This window comes from Juglans regia, chromosome 5 (genome assembly GCF_001411555.2).
Source record: "Juglans regia cultivar Chandler chromosome 5, Walnut 2.0, whole genome shotgun sequence".
In the NCBI taxonomy this organism is placed as follows: Eukaryota; Viridiplantae; Streptophyta; class Magnoliopsida; order Fagales; family Juglandaceae; genus Juglans; species Juglans regia.
The window spans coordinates 4492486-4512000 of NC_049905.1; the positions used below are offsets into that span (position 1 = coordinate 4492486).

The following is a 19515-nucleotide window of genomic DNA, read 5'->3' on the forward strand; positions in this document are numbered from 1 at the left end:
CCAATTTTGGCATATCTCATCTTCTGCCATAACAGCGACGCCTTTGGCTCAGACTTTTAACAAAAATAAAGACACAAAAGGTAGTGAAAATCGTGGCGTCGCTCCTTCTTGTCTCCCCCCACATCCACTTTGGTCCTAGGTAGTCGTACTACGCATCCTCGACCCCACAATCGAACTGGGCTGAACTGTCCTGACAAGCGGCCCGAAATTGGTTTTTTATATATTTCGAGTCATTAGCGTTTTACGAATCACATTTTCATGGAAAAGGCCAAATATCACGGATCTAAGGCCCAGGAGACCCTGCGAAGTCGACTTAGCTGCGTTTGAATGCTGACATAATTTTAAATGATTTTTAATTTATGAATAATAATAATTTATAAATTTTATTAAAATATATTTAAATATAAATAAATAGATATATATATATGTTTAAATATATAAATTAAATTGAGATGGATATTAACTTTTTATAAGAAGTTGAGAAAGTAGTGAGTTTCATCAATGACTGGTTTGAGATGAATTGATGTGATTTTATTCTTTCAAACTTAAACATCAATAAAATTATATTTACGGTTATAAAATGATCAAGTATCGTGTGTTCATTTTAAAATAAATAAATAAATATAAAATCTTTATAAAAAAATTAATATATATTTTTTTAAAATGAGTGCTAGTTAGCATTTATCATTTTAGAATTGAAATATTATTGGGAGAAGCCACTATTTATAACAGTCATTTTTGTACACATTATGTGTCAAAATTTACATCACACGTTTGTTAAATTTAAAATTAGAGATGGATGAGAGAGCATAGATGAGAGAGAGAGCGGAGATGAGAGAGAGTGAGAGTAGAGATGAGAGAGAGAGCAAGAGCAGAGATGAGAGAGAGCGAGACGAGAGAGAGAGAGTGGAGATGTAAGAGAGAGAGAGAGAAGAGGAGAGAGAGAGAGCGGAGATGATGAGAGAGAGTTGATGAGAGAGAGACGCTAGTGAGAGAGAGATGAGAGAGAGAAGCCGCTGCGTGTGAAGGAAGAAAAAAAAAGAAAAAAAAAGAAATAGATGAGAGACATTCACGTAGTGTATGCATTATGTTCACCACTACAGGAGATGCTCTTTAGCACTTCTCTTTAGAATTATTCTTACCAAGCTTATCAAGTAATATATAGGAGGCGGCGTCGTTTTGCAGTAGGTCATGGTCCGCAACTAGTTCCTAGAGAGAGAAAAAGAGCATAGCCAGTTAGGGCGACAAATTGAATCGGCGACAATGATCTACGACGTGAACTCTCCCCTCTTCCGATCCTTCCTCAGCCAGAAGGGCGGCTCCTCTGACAAGAGGTTTCCTCCCCTCTCCAAATCCCTCTTTCCATGCATATGCGTGTTTTTGCTTATCCATGGCTTGTGCTTGTGCTTGTTTTGATTCGTCTGTTGGTTTTTTAACTTTTATTTGGGTTGAGGTTTCTGATTCTGTTATAGTTTTTGTAATAAGTAAATCGGATTGGGGTCTTTTGGAGTGGTTGTTTTGAAGCTGTCGACAAATGGTTAGTTTTTGGTGGACTCGAAAGAAGCTTAGAAAAATTCACTCAAGAAATGCTGTATTGCTTGTTTTCTTTTGTGCTTTAGTTCTTCTTCTCCTTCTTTTGTTTTTTGTTCGAATGGGGTTTTGATTCTCGGTTTTCTTTGGGTATATCTGAATGAACAGCGCATCTTTGAGAATTACGTAATATCTATGTTTAAGGGTCGTACACACGAAAATAGGCCCTTTCTTGGGAGATTATAGCCTTGGGAACTTTGCATGGGTGGATGAGTGAATCGTTGTGGAGGCATTATGGTCTGGTTATCTGCTTTAATTCTAACCCAAAAGAGTTTCCAATTTATTTCTTGTTCTTTTCCAAGAGTTTTAGTAGTCTTATATGTTGAGATGTGTAAAAGAAATAATAAATCATTCTTAATAATATTACCGAGTTACATTCTTCTCAGCTTTGAATTTTGGTCTCAAATCTCAATTTTTTCATCTCTGCTACGTTAGTTGGTATCACAGCCAGCTTCAATTTGACTGACGAAGTATGCTGATCAAGGGAAGTCCCTTGAGTTCAGCGTACTTGATATTATTATTAGGGATTTATTTGTCAAATAAGCTTCTTCAGATTGATTTTATTATAATAAATATTGGAATATTTGATACATGAAAAACGAAATTGCAAATAGCTTATGCTAGTAAAAGAAGGCAAAGGAATATGACATGAGGGAAACATAGTGTGTATTTACCTATACAGGGCAGATACATCTTCAACTTAACAATTTGAAGGGGCTGATCGATCCTTTTTGTTCACATTTAGGTCTCTTATAATAATATCATTTTTTTTACTTCCAACCGAAAGATCAAATATTTTTTTGATAATGTTGAATTTTTGTTGTTGTGACTCTTGTACTTTACGAAGATGATCATTGATGTAGAATCCTGTATATGTTTGTATTAGAGTTGGCATTTTGTCACCTAAACATACCAGTACATCTAGTTGGGTTTAGTTCTGGTAATTTGTGCTGATTTTCAAATTTATTTTGCTGTTTGATTGTCATCCAATCATTGAACTATATAAGATTGGGTTCATTTCTGATCCATGTCCCAAATTCGGCTTGTATACCTGTTCTTTTTGTTTGAGTACCACTTAATGGGTTTGATGGAAGTGAAATATTTATAAAGGCAAATGAATTGTCAGATTGGTCTCCTGAATCTTATGGCCTTACTCATTGCCAGCTCATTCTTATGTTTTTGGTGCATCTAGTTCAGCAAAAACTGCTTTTATTATGTGAATACTATTGGTTCTTGTGTAATAATTTGTTTGGAGAGGTATCTATACTCTATACCTTAATATTGTCATATGGATCTCTCTCTGTGGCTCTTGGGTGAAGATTCTGTCTTTTCTACATATGCTAAAGCCCTTGGTTTAGTTGTTAATATCATCGATGCATGTGTTTTAGGCCCACCTATTTGAAGTATGCAAAAAGCTTATATGCTTTTATTTCCATTTTTCAAGCTATTAAATCATTCGAGCTTATGTAATGAACTTTAATAATGAAACTCTTTTCTTTGTTCCTCTGAAATTTTCTGATTTATGAATGTTATTGATTTGTTGGGATTTTCAGGAAAATGGAAGAGCAAAAACCAAAGGAGCAGAAACCCAAGGCAAATGAGAATAAGCCTATTATGACAGAGTGATATCTGCTTGGGCTATAATGTTCTAAATGGGATAGGGTGGAAGATGTCTTTACTCTAATGATAAGAGTTGATAATTACATGATTAAACCAATGGTCAAGACTTTACCTTTGGGTTTGTAATGGTCTCTGTTTGGACGTGTAGCTGTTCCTTTTTTTTAATCTGAGTATGGATGTTCTTGTTCTTGTTCTCCTTTGTCCCTGATTTTCTTCGGGTTTTTTTCTTTTGTGGAATGATCAAGGACTGGTGATTTACTTAAAAGGATTGAGGCTTTCTTTAGTAGAAAACTGATGGTAGATACTAGATGCTGCTTTGGTTCGTTAAGATGCTGAAATTGTCAACAGTAAGCCCTACTAGCGCATATGATTACTTGGAAGTCATTTTAATCGCCTGACCACTTGTCTAGTCATTCGTGGGCAGATCAAGATTATCAATGTTATGCTACACGAAGTGCAAGCTGTATATAAATATTGTGCTTTGCGACTCCTCATCTTATACATTACATTTATTTTTATTTTTATTTTTAAATTATTTTTAGTTTTATTTTTTTTAAACTAATTAAATTATTTTACTCATCATCCATACATCATATATTTGATAAGAAAAAAAATTAAAAAAATATTTTACTGAAATATTGGGCTACCTGTCCACTTTCCTGAGCTCGCTGGGTCTCGACTCTCCACTGTCCTGGCCTTGCTGCCGTCTGAGGTGCTGAGAAATTGCCCCTAATATTGTCATTATTTTGTGGTTATAGAGAGAACTCCTGTAGTTGATCCAAGGTGGTCTCTTTTTTTTTTTTTTTTTTTTTTTTTTTTTAATCAGGAAGCAATCACTTAAGGTACAGCCTAGGGGTGTCAAATCGTGTTAACGGGTCGTGTTCGTGTCGTGTCAAGACATGTATATTATACTATATAGGTCAACCCTAACCCGACCCGTTAAGCTTATCGTGTCAAAATCTCAAACCCTAACACGACCCAATAACATAACGGGTCGTGTCGTGTCAACCCGTTTTGACCTATTTATGTAAATGGATTGAAACAAACCCAAAATTAACCTCCTTAATCTAGTTAAGTTTAGCATAATTTTATATAAATGTTAAAATCACAATATCTATACAAAATATAAAACTAACTACAAGTCCAAAATTACAATCTAAACAATAAAAATATCTAAATTAAAATCTCAACAATTTTATTTTTTAGGTATAAGGGTATAATTGTAATTTTAACTTTCTTAACGGGTCATAACAGGTTATAACGGGTCATAACGGGTTGACCCGTTATCAACCCGTTAAGCTATCGTGTCTTAACGGGTCAACCCGTTTTGACCCGAACCCGTTAAGAGTAAACCCTAACCCGCTTTTATCGTGTCGTGTTCGTGTTGGGTTAATGGGTCGTGTGACATATTGACACCCCTAGTACAGCCATGGGAAGGGTAAAACATCAATTGATTCGTTTTAGTCAAAAAGGAGATGGGAAAGAATATCTGTCAAAGCTTCCACTGAGATCCCGTAGGCATACCAGCGGAAGCGAAAGGGTAGCCAGCCGGCAAACAGACATGGTATGGGTCCCCTGAGAGGTAACAAGCCGGGGACCCTCAGGTTGCAGGCAGGGGATGAACTTGAGTGGCTATGAGTGGCTCCCCATGTGCATTCCCATCTTACCTTCCAAACACTTCAATTACCTTCTGTCTCCTATTATCGCTCTTCCTGTATGTGAGGTACCCACTACCTCTCTCCTAGTTGATATATGTTCCTTTCGAATCAAATTTTAGTTCAACAGCCCAGAAAAAAGGGCCAAAAAAACCAAAAAAGAAGTAAAACCTTCAAAGCATGGATGGTAACTCTCTCTCTTTTCTTCTAATTTTTGGAAAAAAGAAAGACGAGATTACAATCCGAGGCTGGTCTCTGCCTGAGCATGGTTCTAGTAACACCATTATAAAGGGCTAGGAATTCTATTAGTCCATATTATAATTTAAATCCCTTAGATCATTACAAAGGCAGGAACATCCTTCCAAGTAACATGGGATTTCATTTTCCCATATTTAATCTGAGATATTACCGATTTGATAATTTCAGAGTACTTTGTCTGTGTGCAGTGCTATGGTGTCCGAATCCAATTCAAGGTAGATTTGGGTATATAGACAGACACAGAAGAGATAAAATTCAGGAGACAAGAATGGTGGAGTACTCATATTTCACATTATGTCAACCTTTTGGAAAGAAATAGAGGTTGTAAATGAGGCTTTTGATTGCTTTAATACTTTTCATTCCAGTCAAAAGAAGCAACTTTTGATGCATAAGGGGCCCATGAAATTCGACTTGAGAGATCCAGAAAAAGTTTGATTCCCCCCATACAATTGACTTGTTTGAATAAATCCCTCGTAAAGTATCTTTCAATTATGTTTAGGTTCATTAGGGATGTATGTAGCAACTACCTTGTGATCTTTTTGTCCCATAAACCCTTTTCATTTCATCTCAAACTCCAAGTAGAAAACTTGAGATAAGAAAAGAAGGAAAAGTTGTAACCCAAAACCATACACCAGTTTCCTTTCTGAAAAGGTGGTTTTTTGTGTATATGAAGCTCTAGAAGCTTGTTAAATTTGATAGTAAGTTTATTTTTAGAGATCTTCATTGATAAAAAATAATAATAAAAAAATAAATTAAAAAAAAATGTTTATTTTTAGAGACTCTTTGATAGAAGTTGATTGGGAGAATTGTGATACCCCATATGATAAGGATAAAGATAGGTGGTGTATGAGATCCTACATTTATTGGGAATGAGAAGTTCTTGCTCTTTATAAATTTCTAATGAGGTTCCAATTGTATCATTGACTAGTTTTTTTGAAGTATAGGCTATGTGATTTGGGTCTTGACGTAACAACAATTCTCTTTGAAAGCATTTAATTTGTACGGATTCCATGTAATTATGAAAGAGGACTTGAAGGTTTGTCTATGCAAATCTGAAGGAAGGAGGAGAAAAAAGAAAAGAAAACACGGTAATTGTGGACAGGAAGGACCAAAGTTCTTAAAGGTGCTTTTCTTTCTAGTAGTAGTCACCCTCTGTTCCCAGTCTCCTCCGTTATTCACGCCTGTCTCTCACTTCCAATTTCACACTTTTCTCTTCCACTGCTGAAACAAAAACAAGAAAAAGCTCCATCTCCATTGCATTCCATAGCAGAGAGAGAATAAAAGCCAAAACTTCCTTCACCTTCTTTCTTTGACACCAAGAGAGAAAATGTCCGAATTTTGTTTCTCAAGTACCTTCAAGAAGACGGGATTCTCCAGTCTTCTCCTCTTTGACTTAATCCAATTTTGTTTCTTCATTCTCTCCCACCCTCTTTACTTCTGTTACTTCATCTTCTTCTCCCCTTATCTTCTAAAGCTCCTCTCTTTCCTCTCTCCTCTCCTTATCACAACCTTTCTTCTCCTCCTTGTTCTTCTTACTGTCTCTCCCAAACTTGTCCAAGAGTACTCTCACTCTGAATCTTCAGAGTCCAAAGTGGCTTCTCTTGTTAGTACATCTCGAACTCTTTTCGAAAGATTACAACCAAAAGTGGACGATGGAAATGAAGATTTTCAACAATTTGAGGAGCTTGAAGTGTTTAAGATTGTGTTTGACAAATCTACCTTTGAAATTGGTGAGGCCCCCGTGGAAGTTTTGGAATGGGAAGTCAAAGAAGTTTGCTCAGAAGCATATGAAGCACCGGTTGACAAGAGTGTGGGTTCTGGAGGCAATTGTATTAGTGGATTGGAAGCTCTAACCGGAAATTCTGATGCATATCAGGTTCCGACTACACGGCCAGGAATCACTCAACAGAATGTGGAAGTGAAGAGATTAGAATGCTTTTTTCAAGAAGAGAATGGGTTGGAAACTATGTTTTGTGTAAAGGAAGAGAAAGAAATCAACCAACCAGGCATAGAGTTCTATGAAGTGGAAGAAGGAAAAGAAGAATCATCCATGAGAAACGGATCAAAGGCAATGTATGATAAAACAAATGACAGTACTACATTGAGCACCAACTACAGTGAAGAGCATGATCCCCAAGTGATGGTAAACTCGCAGAGACTTGGCGCAAGTATGGGGAGTCCAAGAAATGTGGGAGAGGATTCTTCAAAATTTATGGAGAATTCTAAAGAATTGGGCTCGAAACTTGGAAGTTTTGGTTCAATGAGGAAAGAGAAGGAATGGAGAAGGACATTGGCATGCAAGCTTTTCGAGGAGCGACACAATGTAAATGGAGGTGAAGGGATGGATATGCTTTGGGAGACATATGAGACAGAATCGAAAAAGGTGCAGGGAAGAATCAACAAAAAGAAGAAGTCAGGCAAATCGGTTGAGTATGAGGAGGATGAGGTGGAAGAGGATGACATTGATGGGCAGTTGTGCTGCTTACAGGCTTTGAAATTCTCAGCAGGGAAGATGAACTTAGGAATGGGAAGGCCTAATCTTGTCAAGTTCTCCAAGGCCCTAAAAGGGATAGGATGGTTGCACCATTTTGGCAGGCATGGCAAGAAGGGTTACCACTGAATCAAATCAATTTAACTTTGTCAAAATGTATTAATGTTTCAAGGATCACAGGTAAATATTGCCTCTTGTTTTTTTTTTTTTTTTTTTATGTGTTTTCTTCCTCTCAATTTGGAGACTTTCCGTTGTGGAACAATCAGCAGCAAATGTGCTACATGATGTATTACAGAGAGAGGCTCCAGCATTTTGCCTCTGTTTCTGACCAAAAGAGGAGAGATATTCAGAGAAAATATGTGTCCTGGTAATGGTGTTAAGAGCCCTTTTAATCTTATGACCTCATGCGTTATATATATGCTGTGATTGATTGTTTGGGAGACAAGCAGACAGGAGTTGCATCCAACAGTTGTAATATAGGCATGATATTAAGTAACCTTTATTAAGGTACTACTTGCATTCAGCATGGGGTGAGCATCCTAGGCAGAACCAACCAAGGATGTCATATCTGCATGTTACTTTTCTTTGTTCTCAAATCCGATACTTCTGATTTGGTCGGATTTTAAACTCCGGTAAAGTCTGCAGAAGCTTGATTATAGTTCACAAGGATAGAGTAGACGTGATCATAACAGCACCCTATTTTCTGAAAGAATATTGCTATAGCTACAAAGAGATTATAAAAAAACAATCACATAAATTGACGTAATTTCATGTGATTCGTTAGATCTACTTTACAATAAAAGTAATTTTATAATCTGACAAACTACATGAAGCCACACCAATTTATGAGATTACTGTTATGTAATCCATTTGTGATTAAAATATTTCTCTTTCTGAAAACCAGACACGAGAGATATATATGGTGAGAAGCGTAAAATCGATATAAAATGATCAGTTTTATTAAAATTATTGTTATCTACGTAAATCTTTAAATAACATTAAATATAATAAAAATTGACAAATTCTTCCTCCAAATTAAATCAGAAGAAACTTTCACCAATTTATTTAAAAAAGGAGAAGTACTAGATCCATAAATGAATATAATAAAAATAAACTCCCAAGCTTACTAGGTTTGATGTGGCTTAACGTATTACATTAAGTTATATCAATTTTTTAATCTAATTTATAAAATTCATTTATGGATGATGTATTTCTCTTTTAAAAAATTTAATTGAGCATATATAAGCACATATTTTTGTAACCAAGAGACTGTCAACTTTTTAAGTTCTTAATAAAAGCAGTGTGATTGTCACATATTTAATCAACACTTATCATATTTGAAAAATGCTTTACTTAAAAAATAAATTTATAGATTGATATAATTTGATATGGTATATTAGATTATAAATATATTTTTATTATTAAATAAAAAATTAGTCTTATTAATTTCTATTTATTATCTTATATTTTATGAAAAATATCTTAAAATTTAATAAAAAATTTATAAATATAAAGTGTGAGAGTGAAAGTGAGAGTAAGTAATTATTAATATATAACATCCTATATTTTTTACAATTTTTATTAAGGAAAATGCTACATGCCCCGCTGGGGCATGTAGCATTTTTTTATATATTTTTTTTAAATTTATTTTTATATAGATATTTTTAATAATTTTAAATATTTTAAAAAATAAAATAAAAATTATAATATTATTTAAAAATATTTTCTTAATTATAAAGTAGAATAAAAATTAATATTTAATAATTTGTATTTTACTTTCTGATTAAGGAAGTGTTTTTTAATGATTTGTTTTTTACTTTCTGATTAAGAAAGTGTTTTTTAATGATTTTTTTTTTACTTTCTGATTAAGGAAGTGTTTTTTAATGATTTTTTTTTTTACTTTCTGACTAAGGAAATGTTTTTTAATGATTTTTTTTTTTTACTTTCTGATTAAGGAAGTGTTTTTTAATGATATTTTAAATTTATTTTATTTTTTAAAAATATTTATAAGTGTAAAAAAAATCTATATAAAAAATAAATTAAAAAATTACACATAAAAAAGTACATGTTAAGCTCAACGGGAGCCCCCAACGGAGGCTGTAATATGACTATTTTAAATATTTTTAAAAAAAATCATAATATTATTAAAAAATATTTTCTTAATCATGAAGTAAAATAAAAAATTATAAAAAAATATTTTTTTATAATTTTTTATTTTACTTCGTGATTAAGAAAATATTTTTTAATATATATTTTTTACTTTTAAATTAAAAAAAATATTTTCTTAATAATATTTTAATTTAATTTAATTTTTTTAAAATATTAAAAAATCTATATAAAAATTATTTAAATAAAATATATATTAAATAAAACTACAGCCCAGCGGAAGCCCCCAGCGGGGCTGTAGCACTACCCTTTTATTAATAATTATTCTAATATAATAGATATTATGCAAAGTCACTCCACCGACGTGGTGTTTTTTTTTATCCTTAATTTTTGTGAACAAATATTATTTACAGTAATGGTGTGCCGCCGACTGGCCGAGTCAGAATCAGAGTCCGAGGTGTGGGTGACAGCCCATGCACACTCAGAAAACACGCTCACACAAATTAATTAGCAATCATTTTCCATCAATAAAACAAAAGAGAAAAGGAAGAAAAACTCGGCAAAAAATGGCCACCTTTCGGACCGCACGCACTTCGGAGAGGATCACCGGTGCCGGAGGATCGGTCCGGAGCCTCGGATTCACCTTCAGACTCTTGGCCTCCGCCATCTCCGTCTTCCTCTGCCTCTTCCTCACTCTCTCTTTCCTCTTCACTTCTGGCGCCCATCCTTCCCACCTCCACCACTTAGTCAGTACTCTCTCCCTACCTTCCTCTTAGATCTCATTTCCTTAAGACGAACAGCTCTCTAGCTTAAGGTCTTACGGCAGATTTAAGGATTATTGTAATTTTTTCCGTCTTTATATGTATCATCTTTTTGTTTTCTGTTTTTTTTTTTTTTTTAGCTTTAGTTGGGTTTTCACTTCTGGATCTTGTCATTCCTGATCTGGAAGAAGATATGCAACTAACAATGTTCTTGGATTTTTTTTTTCTTTTCTATTTTCTCGCGAAACAAACTTGCTTACCACTGTTAATGCTGGAAATTCTTATAGGTGAAACTTACTTACTTACTTACTTACTTAATTGATTTCTATTGAATTAGGGCTTCAATTCTGGTTCATATGGATTGGGAATTACGAGAAGATCCGTACTCGCTCTCAAATCGGACCCTCTCAAGCCCCGGCTGGATCAGATCCGGAAGCAAGCAGACGACCACCGGTCATTGGCTCTGGCTTACGCCTCCTACGCTCGAAAGCTCAAGCTCGAGAACTCCAAGCTCGTTAGGATTTTCGCAGATCTCTCCCGGAACTACACCGATCTCCTCAACAAGCCCACATATCGTGCTCTCTCCGAATCTGACTCCCTTTACCTTGACGAATCGGTTTTACGGCAATTCGAGAAGGAAGTGAAGGAGCGAATTAAAGTGACGAGGCAAGTGATTGCGGAAGCCAAAGAGTCATTCGATAACCAATTGAAGATCCAGAAGTTGAAGGATACGATTTTTGCGGTTAATGAGCAATTAACGAAGGCGAAGAAGCAAGGAGCTTTCTCGAGCTTGATAGCCGCAAAATCAATCCCAAAAAGTCTGCACTGCCTCGCAATGCGGTTGATGGAAGAGCGAATCGCTAATCCCGATAAGTATTCTGATGAGGGGAAGCCAACTCCACCGGAGTTTGAGGATCCGAAGCTTTACCATTACGCAATTTTCTCGGATAATGTGATTGCCGCTTCAGTGGTGGTCAATTCGGCAGTAAAGAACTCGAAGGAGCCGTGGAAACATGTATTCCATGTTGTGACTGATAAGATGAATCTTGGGGCAATGCAAGTTATGTTCAAATTGAAGGACTATAACGGAGCGCACATTGAAGTGAAGGCAGTTGAAGATTACAAGTTCTTGAACTCTTCGTATGTGCCAGTGCTTCGGCAATTGGAGTCTGCAAATTTGCAGAGGTTTTACTTCGAGAATAAGCTTGAGAATGCAACAAAGGACACCACGAATATGAAGTTTAGGAACCCAAAGTATTTGTCCATATTGAATCACCTGAGGTTTTATTTGCCGGAAATGTACCCAAAATTGCACAGGATCTTGTTTTTGGATGATGATATAGTGGTGCAGAGGGACTTGACAGGGTTGTGGAAGATAGATATGGATGGGAAGGTGAATGGGGCAGTTGAGACGTGTTTTGGGTCATTCCATCGCTATGCACAGTACATGAATTTTTCACACCCTTTGATTAAGGCAAGGTTTAGCCCCAACGCCTGTGCGTGGGCTTATGGAATGAACTTCTTTGATTTGGATGCTTGGAGGAGGGAGAAGTGCACTGAAGAGTATCACTACTGGCAGAACCTGGTAATCCCTTGATTCTATTCTGTTATTCTGTTATTTGAACCAATTGATCTTGTCTAGTTGTTTTCTGAACACACTGTCTGTAGTTGAAGAATTAATAATGTCGGGAAATCAACGCTGCTAAAGACTGCAATTTTGAAACAAAAAAGAAAGTTGAATGAACATCATGGTTGCATTGACATAAAGATGTTCTCTTTTTGCATTTTTGTTGGGTATCTGTGCTATACTGTTTCTTTTGCTATTAGTATTAAATGATAAATCTTGTTGCAGAATGAGAACCGTACATTGTGGAAATTGGGGACATTGCCTCCAGGACTAATCACATATTACTCGACAACAAAGCCTCTGGACAAGTCGTGGCATGTACTGGGACTTGGTTACAATCCAAGCATTAGCAGGGATGAGATCCGCAATGCTGCAGTGGTGCACTTCAACGGGAATATGAAGCCGTGGCTCGACATCGCCATGAATCAGTTTCGGCCACTCTGGACGAAGTATGTTGACTATGATTTGGAGTTTGTCCAGGCTTGCAATTTCGGTCTCTAAAATAAGTAGTAGTAGTTGAAGCCTCTGATCTCTTTTTATCTCAAAAGGAATTTTGGCATGCTCACTCATCATGCAGCAAGTATGCAACTCTTTACTCTTCTTGTTATTTCGCTTATACGTTCTTATTCAACACCAAAAGAAAATTTTCCTCTATCCTAAGATTACCAAATGTAAAATACTTGTTATATCGGTTTTGGATTATTAATTCTCTGATTTGTTCATACAAGGACTTCAATGGTTTCATGAAGCACATCGGCAGATGTTAATCATAAGAGAGCCTTGTTGGATTATCCTAAGTTGCCTTTAGCTCTCTCTCTCTCTCTCTCTATATATATATATATATGAATATCTCCTTTTATGTTCTTATATATAACCCAAGAATTTTGTGCACCATGCGTTACTGAGATATAAACGTGTTTATTGTCTCTTTGAATTGTAGAATACGTTTGGATGAAACATCTTATTTGATTTAAAATCCCAATTAAAAAGTAAACAAATCCGGCAAGACATAATGGGAATTTCATGAAGACATTGTTCCGTGCGATGCACGATCATGCCCAACATTTAACTCCTGAAATCTAATGTTGAAAGCGACAATGCATGCATGGGTCTGCAACTGGTTTCTTTGAGATGATGATAATCGTAAGATTAAAAAAGGACATTCTTCAGGTGCATTAATTTTTATCACCTTCAAACTCAAGAACTCGATTAATAGATAGATACTACTAAACGGGTCTTACCACATGATCCATATCAGAATGATCTATCTTCTATATAGCCGAAGCATGCTCTCATTCCCAGCACCAACGCTCTAAAAATTCCTAGTCTCATGAAAAAAAAAAACACGTGACCCACAACGAACTAACTCTCCTGAGATGCGAAACAATGCACCGAATAGTATTTTTAATCGATTATCCACCCAAGACCAATAAAAAAACACATGGACAAAATCTCGAGCAAATCTCATGTACCTCTCATTCAATGAAAAAAAAATTTAACCCATCACTTGAATAAGCAACTTGAAAAAATCTTCAAATTGCTATCCTCCCGACAAACTTTGGCTCCTTATTCCTTAGGCGGTAGCAGGTATCTGTGGTGCTGTATTTCTGGATGCATTTACGGCCAACCCACCAGCACGATTCACACGCCCACCATTGCCACCCATGTGATCACCCCTCTGATATCCCTCTCCACGACTACTAAAATATCCACCTCGGTTGCCACTCCTGCTGCCAAACTCAGCCCTGCCATTGAAGTCACCACGACCATAATAGCCCTGGCCACTTCCATAGTTCCCATTTCCACGTCCTCTTGCACCATCATTCCTATATCCAGTCACCCTTCCAGATGGAAATCGTCCCTTACTACTGTTCACTGCAGATTGAAGAACAGCCAATATCAAGGTGTCAATGGATAAGCCCAAATCTACAGTTCAAACTGAGTACATAAAACCTAATTTGTTTAGCAATAAGCAGTTGTAACCGAGTCTGATAAATGTATCACAACTCCCATCCCTCAAATGATTCAAGCATGTCTTCCATGGAACTTTGGGGGAAAGAAAATCCCATTTCCTAATTCAATCAAGAATGGCCCTTCTACTCATTAAAAATTGGGTCTAACAGAAACACTTTTGAAATCTAAACACTGATTATCTGATCTCTTTCTTTTAAAGATATTGGATTGCATTTACTTTAAAGAAATCAGTAAGATTCAACCACAAACACAACCTACCTCGATTAGTAGATCTCTTTTCCTCAACAACAGCTTGACGTCCACCAATGATGATGGGTGAAGCCTGAAACATTATCTTGAATATAATTGCATGTAATAACAAAATGCAAAGTAACATTGGATGCTAATGGAAGCAACAATGAATTGAAAAGATCCAATACAAGCAATGAAACCAGACCACTCGTTAGTTAGAAAAGAGGTTGAAACACCTACAACATTAAATAATTCTGAACTAATAGGACCATTTTTTGTAAGGCATAAAAAAAGCATAAGATCTCTTTTCGAGTAAATAAATAATTTCAAAATTCTTTTCAAATTTCTATTAATAATAAAGAAATTAACAGGGAAACATTACTGGAAACTAAATTCCATCAACAGATGAATTTGGAGAACAACTGCACGCACAAACAAAAAAAGAGAGGGAAGCCTATACTACTGAATCTAATGTACCTATTAACCAGAAAGAAAAAGGCAGGAGTAAGATCAACCAATCTTCAGTAAAACTAACCAAGCACAACCCAATTATCAAAATGCATCCCTAATAGAAAACTAAATTACGCATATGGTGATAGGGCTCGTACATGATCCATAAAACTATTTAGCCTCAACAGTTGTGGAGAGAGCAAGCATCAAAATGGAAGGTATGAAATTATGACCATTATAGTCTACACATTTTTTTATATGTAAAACAAAAATATGTGTAGACTACATTATAGCCTACACATATTACAGCCTCATGTCACTATAATTCAATAAAGGGTCAAGTAGTTTTGAAAACGTAAAAGAAGTCACTAGAACCTTTATTTAGCGAAACAAGATTGATATTCAAGAATAAAAAAATGTGAGGTAATAATCCAAATACAAATAAGACATTGCAAAATCTTAATTTTTATTCAATTTAACAAACTGCAAAACCCAAATCTGAGGCAAGAAAAGCTACATTTAATTGCCCAAGTTGGCTTTGTATTCAAATATGTCTGACCAATTGCAATTGAGAACAACTAGATCTACAAAGATATTGTAAAGCTATCTATATTGTAAAGTAGATTTGACGTCTCAATGATTCATGTCAGTTTACTTTTGTAAGATCTGTTTGTAGACCCAGGACGTCTCATTACAATTAGATTAAAATCATGCGGCCTACATGAGAAAACCATCAGAACTAAAAGTAGCATATCCAGCTTCGACTAATTAAACAAGTTATGGCTGATCCATCTCCTTCACATTATGAATCATAATGGAAGGGAAACAATGAACAAAGAAGAAAAGATCTTAAAATCCAAATCCAATGAACACAATAATTGCACTTTGCAAAGCATTTGCCCATGAAACAAAAATCCCACGTAAAGACAGCTTATTTCCCAACCATGAAAAAGTCCGAGAAATCATTATACACAATGAGAAACGGCCTTAGATTCAGTACAGAGTACAACTCATTTGCACCAATTGGATCTAACAAGTGCTAAAATCAACAATTTTTTTTTTTTAATAAGTGCTAAAATCAACAAATAAGAGGGGCTATGGCCTATCCATCTGTTTAAGTGCATCAAGCATAACAGAAAAGGGGAAAAAAGATCACCAATGAAACCAGATGCATACCTCGATTGCACTTTGCACAGCGGTTGCCACCTCAAACTCCACAAAGCCAAAACAAAATCCCTGTTGTATATATGCATGAACAATAAATACTAGCCAAGGACTTATAAAAATAAATAAATACTAGCCAAGGAAACAGTTAACCATCAACAAGAAATTTGAGTTTACATCATGGCATACCTTTTGGCTTCTGACTTGTATTCCGCCAATCTTGATAGGTCCAAACTTCTTGAACTCAACTTCAAGCAGGGCAGGAGTAGCATTCACAGGGAGGCCTTTTATGTAAATAGAATGACCATCAGCTGTCCATACACAAAAATATGTACACAAATTAATTCGTATAATCAACAAACCAAGATGCAGATCACAGCAAGTTAACTAGCAGAAAACAGCATAACAATAACAAACTGCTCACCTTCCAATTCCTTATTAGCAATGTTTTCATTAGCATTTGTGTCGGAGTCTGGTGTCTCAGACACTGGGGCAGGAGGTCCAGAATTCACTGGTTGCTCTTGGCTCTTGGAGACAGACCTCCGAAGAGAAGGTGTTTGAGTTGAAAATGGAGCAGCATTCTCTTTCAAAACCTTAACCTGGAATACCAAAATAAATAGCTTTCACCAAACAAGACCTTGATAAACTATAACACAAAAAACTAGCAATAACAGAGAAAAGGAGATCACTCGTGCCCAAATCTTGAAGCTGCTATTTTAGCCATTTAGAGATTAGAAGAACTATTATTCGAAAGTATATGGATAAGAAATAAGTACAACTAATAGGATTTTGCCTAATAACCACTTACAATAGAGGCATATGACTTCTTTGGAACTTCTTCGATTTTAGAATTTGATTCGGCATTTGATTCGGCCACTATCTGCCAACCATCTGAAATTATATTGACGACCTCAGGAACTGGTTCTTCCTCTTCTTCAATAGAAGCTTGTCCATTCTCAGAAGGATTATACACTTCCACCCCATCAGCAACCTCTGACACTGCAGTTACTGGCTCTGAAACATGATTCTCCTGCACAGGAGAAGGATCTACAACAAAAATATCCTCAAAATGAGCTAGATGACCAAAACTTAATACTTTAAATTATAAACTGTGTTTGAGATTACCAAGGTCAGAAGTAAGAGGTGCTTCCACATCATTAACCAAACCCTGGTTCCCATCATCCACATATCTAAAAACATCGTTCAGAACAAAGTAGCCTTTGTCTTGAGGGGCCAGGAAGAAAGTTTGAGAAAATTTACGCCTCAAACTATCCTTTCCAGTCAAATACCCAGTGACAAGAACAAGGACTCCCCCACTGAAAGAATCTTGTGCATCCACAGTTAAGATTTCTGCACTGAGTTCGCCATAATGAAGCGAGAGTATCTTCTCATTGATTGCCTACTCAATGAAAATCAGTCAGCGTATATAGAGGGATGAAAGTTTCAAATCCTAATTTTCACCATTTACAGGTGAACCTACCAATAAATAAGAAATTCTAATTTACAAATAGAACAAAAAATGTAAGAACTTATAGATGCTCAAACTACTCATTTTCCCACTCTAATTTTTTCAGATTTTATAGATTGCTCTGTTTAATGACTTTGAAAAATTTTAGAAAATATTTCAGAATTAAAAAATCCTCTTTTTCATCATACTATCAGCCACCAAACAATTGTTCATTCTACCATACTTTCAGCAACCAGAGATAAATTTAAATCACATAAAGCAACAACATGAACACTAAACAATCCATGGCATGTAATCAATTAGGCTTTTCAAGGACAGATAGATAGAAAATTAAAAAAAAGAAAAAGAAAAAGAAAGAGAAAGATGGGAGCTCACTTGCATAGTTGTTGTAATATTCATGGCCCCATTTTCTTCTTGACGACCGAGCTTACTAGTATCCTGGTAAAATCTATGAACAAGCTCGGGGGATTGATGCAAGATAAGGTAGTACTGGTGAACAAAGGCATTTCCAACCTAGATTTGACCACAAATTCATCCAAAAAAAAATTAAAACCCTAAAAAGCACATAAGATTTTGTAATATTCCCAATAAAAAATCAGTACATACAACATCAGCAGCAGGAGGGCAGGCTGCAGCTGATACATCCTGCTCTGAAGACGCCATCAATGAATTGATATCTGAAAAGAAATAAAAACACTAATTTAAAACATCATTTTCCATCAACTCACAACTTCCATGAACTAAAAATGACTTGCTACTTTAATGGAAAACAAAAATCAAATTTTCCAGAGTTTTTCTTATTACTAAGCGAACACGCACCAATGGGTCTTTAATATCCCTCCACCCTAGTATTACAGGGGGAGGTCTAAAATTAGATTGGAAGCAATAAATTCCCAAACTACTCCCTACAAATATAATTATAACTGACAGACCAAGAAAACTACGTAGATTTCCCTATTGCAGATATTCCTGAGGGCATTCGAAAATACATCATAATTTTTCCCAACCATTACATGAGTTTTACATGGGATACTTGGATCGAAGACTTCTTTTCTGAGAAAACATTATCTATCTAACAAAACAAGGAAAGAATCCCTCAGATCCCTTCGCGACTTCAATTTAGTTCTAGAGAAAATTTACTCATTAAATTAAAATCTAAACTGATATATACAGCTCGTTTGGGTAGAGCTCGCCCACATGAGTTTCCATTTTCACGGGAGCGGTTACTCTGGGAATGCCGAAAATGAAAATAAAATAGTGACGATCCAGCAGAGGATTTATAATACGTGAATCTTCGCGTGTTCATGAAATGAATTTAGTAATATTTCCCAGAAAACAAACATGGGCCTGAGGAAGCACAAACAAAACACCAATTCAACAAAATCATCGACGGGGATTGAGGAAGCGACAACAGTACCTGATCAAAGAGGAGGACGGATCGGACGGATAGTGAGAGAAGGTGTATGCTATTTTGCTGCTCAGCGACCTTCTCTCACCTCCCTCTGGTCGTATTGTTTCGCAAGGGTTTATACTAGGGTGGCTTCCTTCTGGATCTTGGAGAGGTGAGAAAGTGCGACTGTGCGGGAGAAATGGGCATAAAAGGTAGGGTTTTGGGGGTATTTATATTTATTGTGTACTCTACAATACAATAGGACAAAACCCAAAGGGAGCGTAGGGTGCGGAAAACATGCAAAGCCTTTTCCTCAGCAAAATTAATTTAATAAGAATAATGCCTTTTAAATTTATTTATTTATTTTATTAAAATTTGTTTGTAGAGTGAAATGAGACGAAAATTTTGTGAATAATAGTAAGATAATTTGTTAATAGTAATAAGATCATTTGAATTGAATATTTTTTAGATTTGGAAAATGAGAGTAAAAAAATTGAATAAAAAATATTATAAAGTTAAAATATTATAATAATATAGTTTTATAATATTATTTTTGTTTTGATAATTTAAAAAAATTAAATTATTATTTTTTATTTAAAAGTTTAAAAAAATTGTAATGATTAGTTTAAAAATTTTACATTTAAATTATATTTAAAAATAAAATAGAATGAGATGAAATGAAATCAGATATATGATTTGCAGATCAATGACTTGTGAACCCATTTTTACG

General features: G+C 35.4%; 4 protein-coding genes across 5 annotated transcripts; 3 read left to right on the forward strand and 1 right to left on the reverse strand.

The window, feature by feature from the left end:
- Positions 1–1101: 1101 nt before the first annotated feature.
- On the forward strand, positions 1102–3517 carry LOC108980821 (wound-induced basic protein-like). The gene is made up of 2 exons (XM_018951833.2): positions 1102–1334; positions 3144–3517. Exons 1-2 carry the CDS (start codon positions 1264–1266, stop codon positions 3214–3216), a joined length of 144 nt encoding a protein of 47 aa, XP_018807378.1. The 5' UTR covers positions 1102–1263; the 3' UTR covers positions 3217–3517.
- Positions 3518–6052: 2535 nt separating this feature from the next.
- On the forward strand, positions 6053–8045 carry LOC108980822. The gene has a single exon (XM_035690274.1). The coding sequence runs from the start codon at positions 6451–6453 to the stop codon at positions 7741–7743; it is 1293 nt and encodes a 430-aa protein (XP_035546167.1). The 5' UTR covers positions 6053–6450; the 3' UTR covers positions 7744–8045.
- A 2120-nt stretch (positions 8046–10165) lies between these two features.
- LOC108980824 (galacturonosyltransferase 8-like) lies at positions 10166–12961 on the forward strand. 2 transcript variants are annotated; one of them, XR_001994439.2, is made up of 4 exons: positions 10166–10466; positions 10819–12066; positions 12334–12688; positions 12837–12961. XR_001994439.2 is itself a non-coding variant. In XM_018951836.2 (3 exons), exons 1-3 carry the CDS (start codon positions 10194–10196, stop codon positions 12607–12609), a joined length of 1797 nt encoding a protein of 598 aa, XP_018807381.1. In that variant the 5' UTR covers positions 10166–10193; the 3' UTR covers positions 12610–12899. The 2 variants fall into 2 exon arrangements, 1 of the variants encoding a protein (XP_018807381.1); XM_018951836.2 differs by having other exon boundaries at positions 12334–12899.
- A 311-nt stretch (positions 12962–13272) lies between these two features.
- Positions 13273–19030, reverse strand: LOC108980825 (nuclear transport factor 2-like). Its single transcript, XM_018951837.2, has 10 exons — positions 18813–19030; positions 18002–18072; positions 17771–17908; positions 17053–17326; positions 16736–16974; positions 16352–16526; positions 16117–16238; positions 15940–15999; positions 14341–14404; positions 13273–13983 (listed from the first exon to the last, which is right to left on the reverse strand). Exons 2-10 carry the CDS (start codon positions 18056–18058, stop codon positions 13682–13684), a joined length of 1431 nt encoding a protein of 476 aa, XP_018807382.1. The 5' UTR covers positions 18059–18072; positions 18813–19030; the 3' UTR covers positions 13273–13681.
- Between the last annotated feature and the right edge of the window lie 485 nt (positions 19031–19515).

Coding starts and splice junctions, on each gene's coding strand:
- LOC108980821 (XM_018951833.2), top strand. CDS start 1,264: ATGATCTACGACGTGAACTCTCCCCTCTTCCGATCCTTCCTCAGCCAG. Junction 1,335..3,143: donor GGCGGCTCCTCTGACAAGAG/GTTTCCTCCCCT, acceptor TGGGATTTTCAG/GAAAATGGAAGAGCAAAAAC.
- LOC108980825 (XM_018951837.2), bottom strand. CDS start 18,058: ATGGCGTCTTCAGAGCAGGATGTATCAGCTGCAGCCTGCCCTCCTGCT. Junction 16,239..16,351: donor TGCTAATAAGGAATTGGAAG/GTGAGCAGTTTG, acceptor GTGTATGGACAG/CTGATGGTCATTCTATTTAC. Junction 13,984..14,340: donor AAAGAGATCTACTAATCGAG/GTAGGTTGTGTT, acceptor TTCAATCTGCAG/TGAACAGTAGTAAGGGACGA.
- LOC108980822 (XM_035690274.1), top strand. CDS start 6,451: ATGTCCGAATTTTGTTTCTCAAGTACCTTCAAGAAGACGGGATTCTCC.
- LOC108980824 (XM_018951836.2), top strand. CDS start 10,194: ATGCACACTCAGAAAACACGCTCACACAAATTAATTAGCAATCATTTT. Junction 10,467..10,818: donor CTTCCCACCTCCACCACTTA/GTCAGTACTCTC, acceptor CTATTGAATTAG/GGCTTCAATTCTGGTTCATA. Junction 12,067..12,333: donor ATCACTACTGGCAGAACCTG/GTAATCCCTTGA, acceptor ATCTTGTTGCAG/AATGAGAACCGTACATTGTG.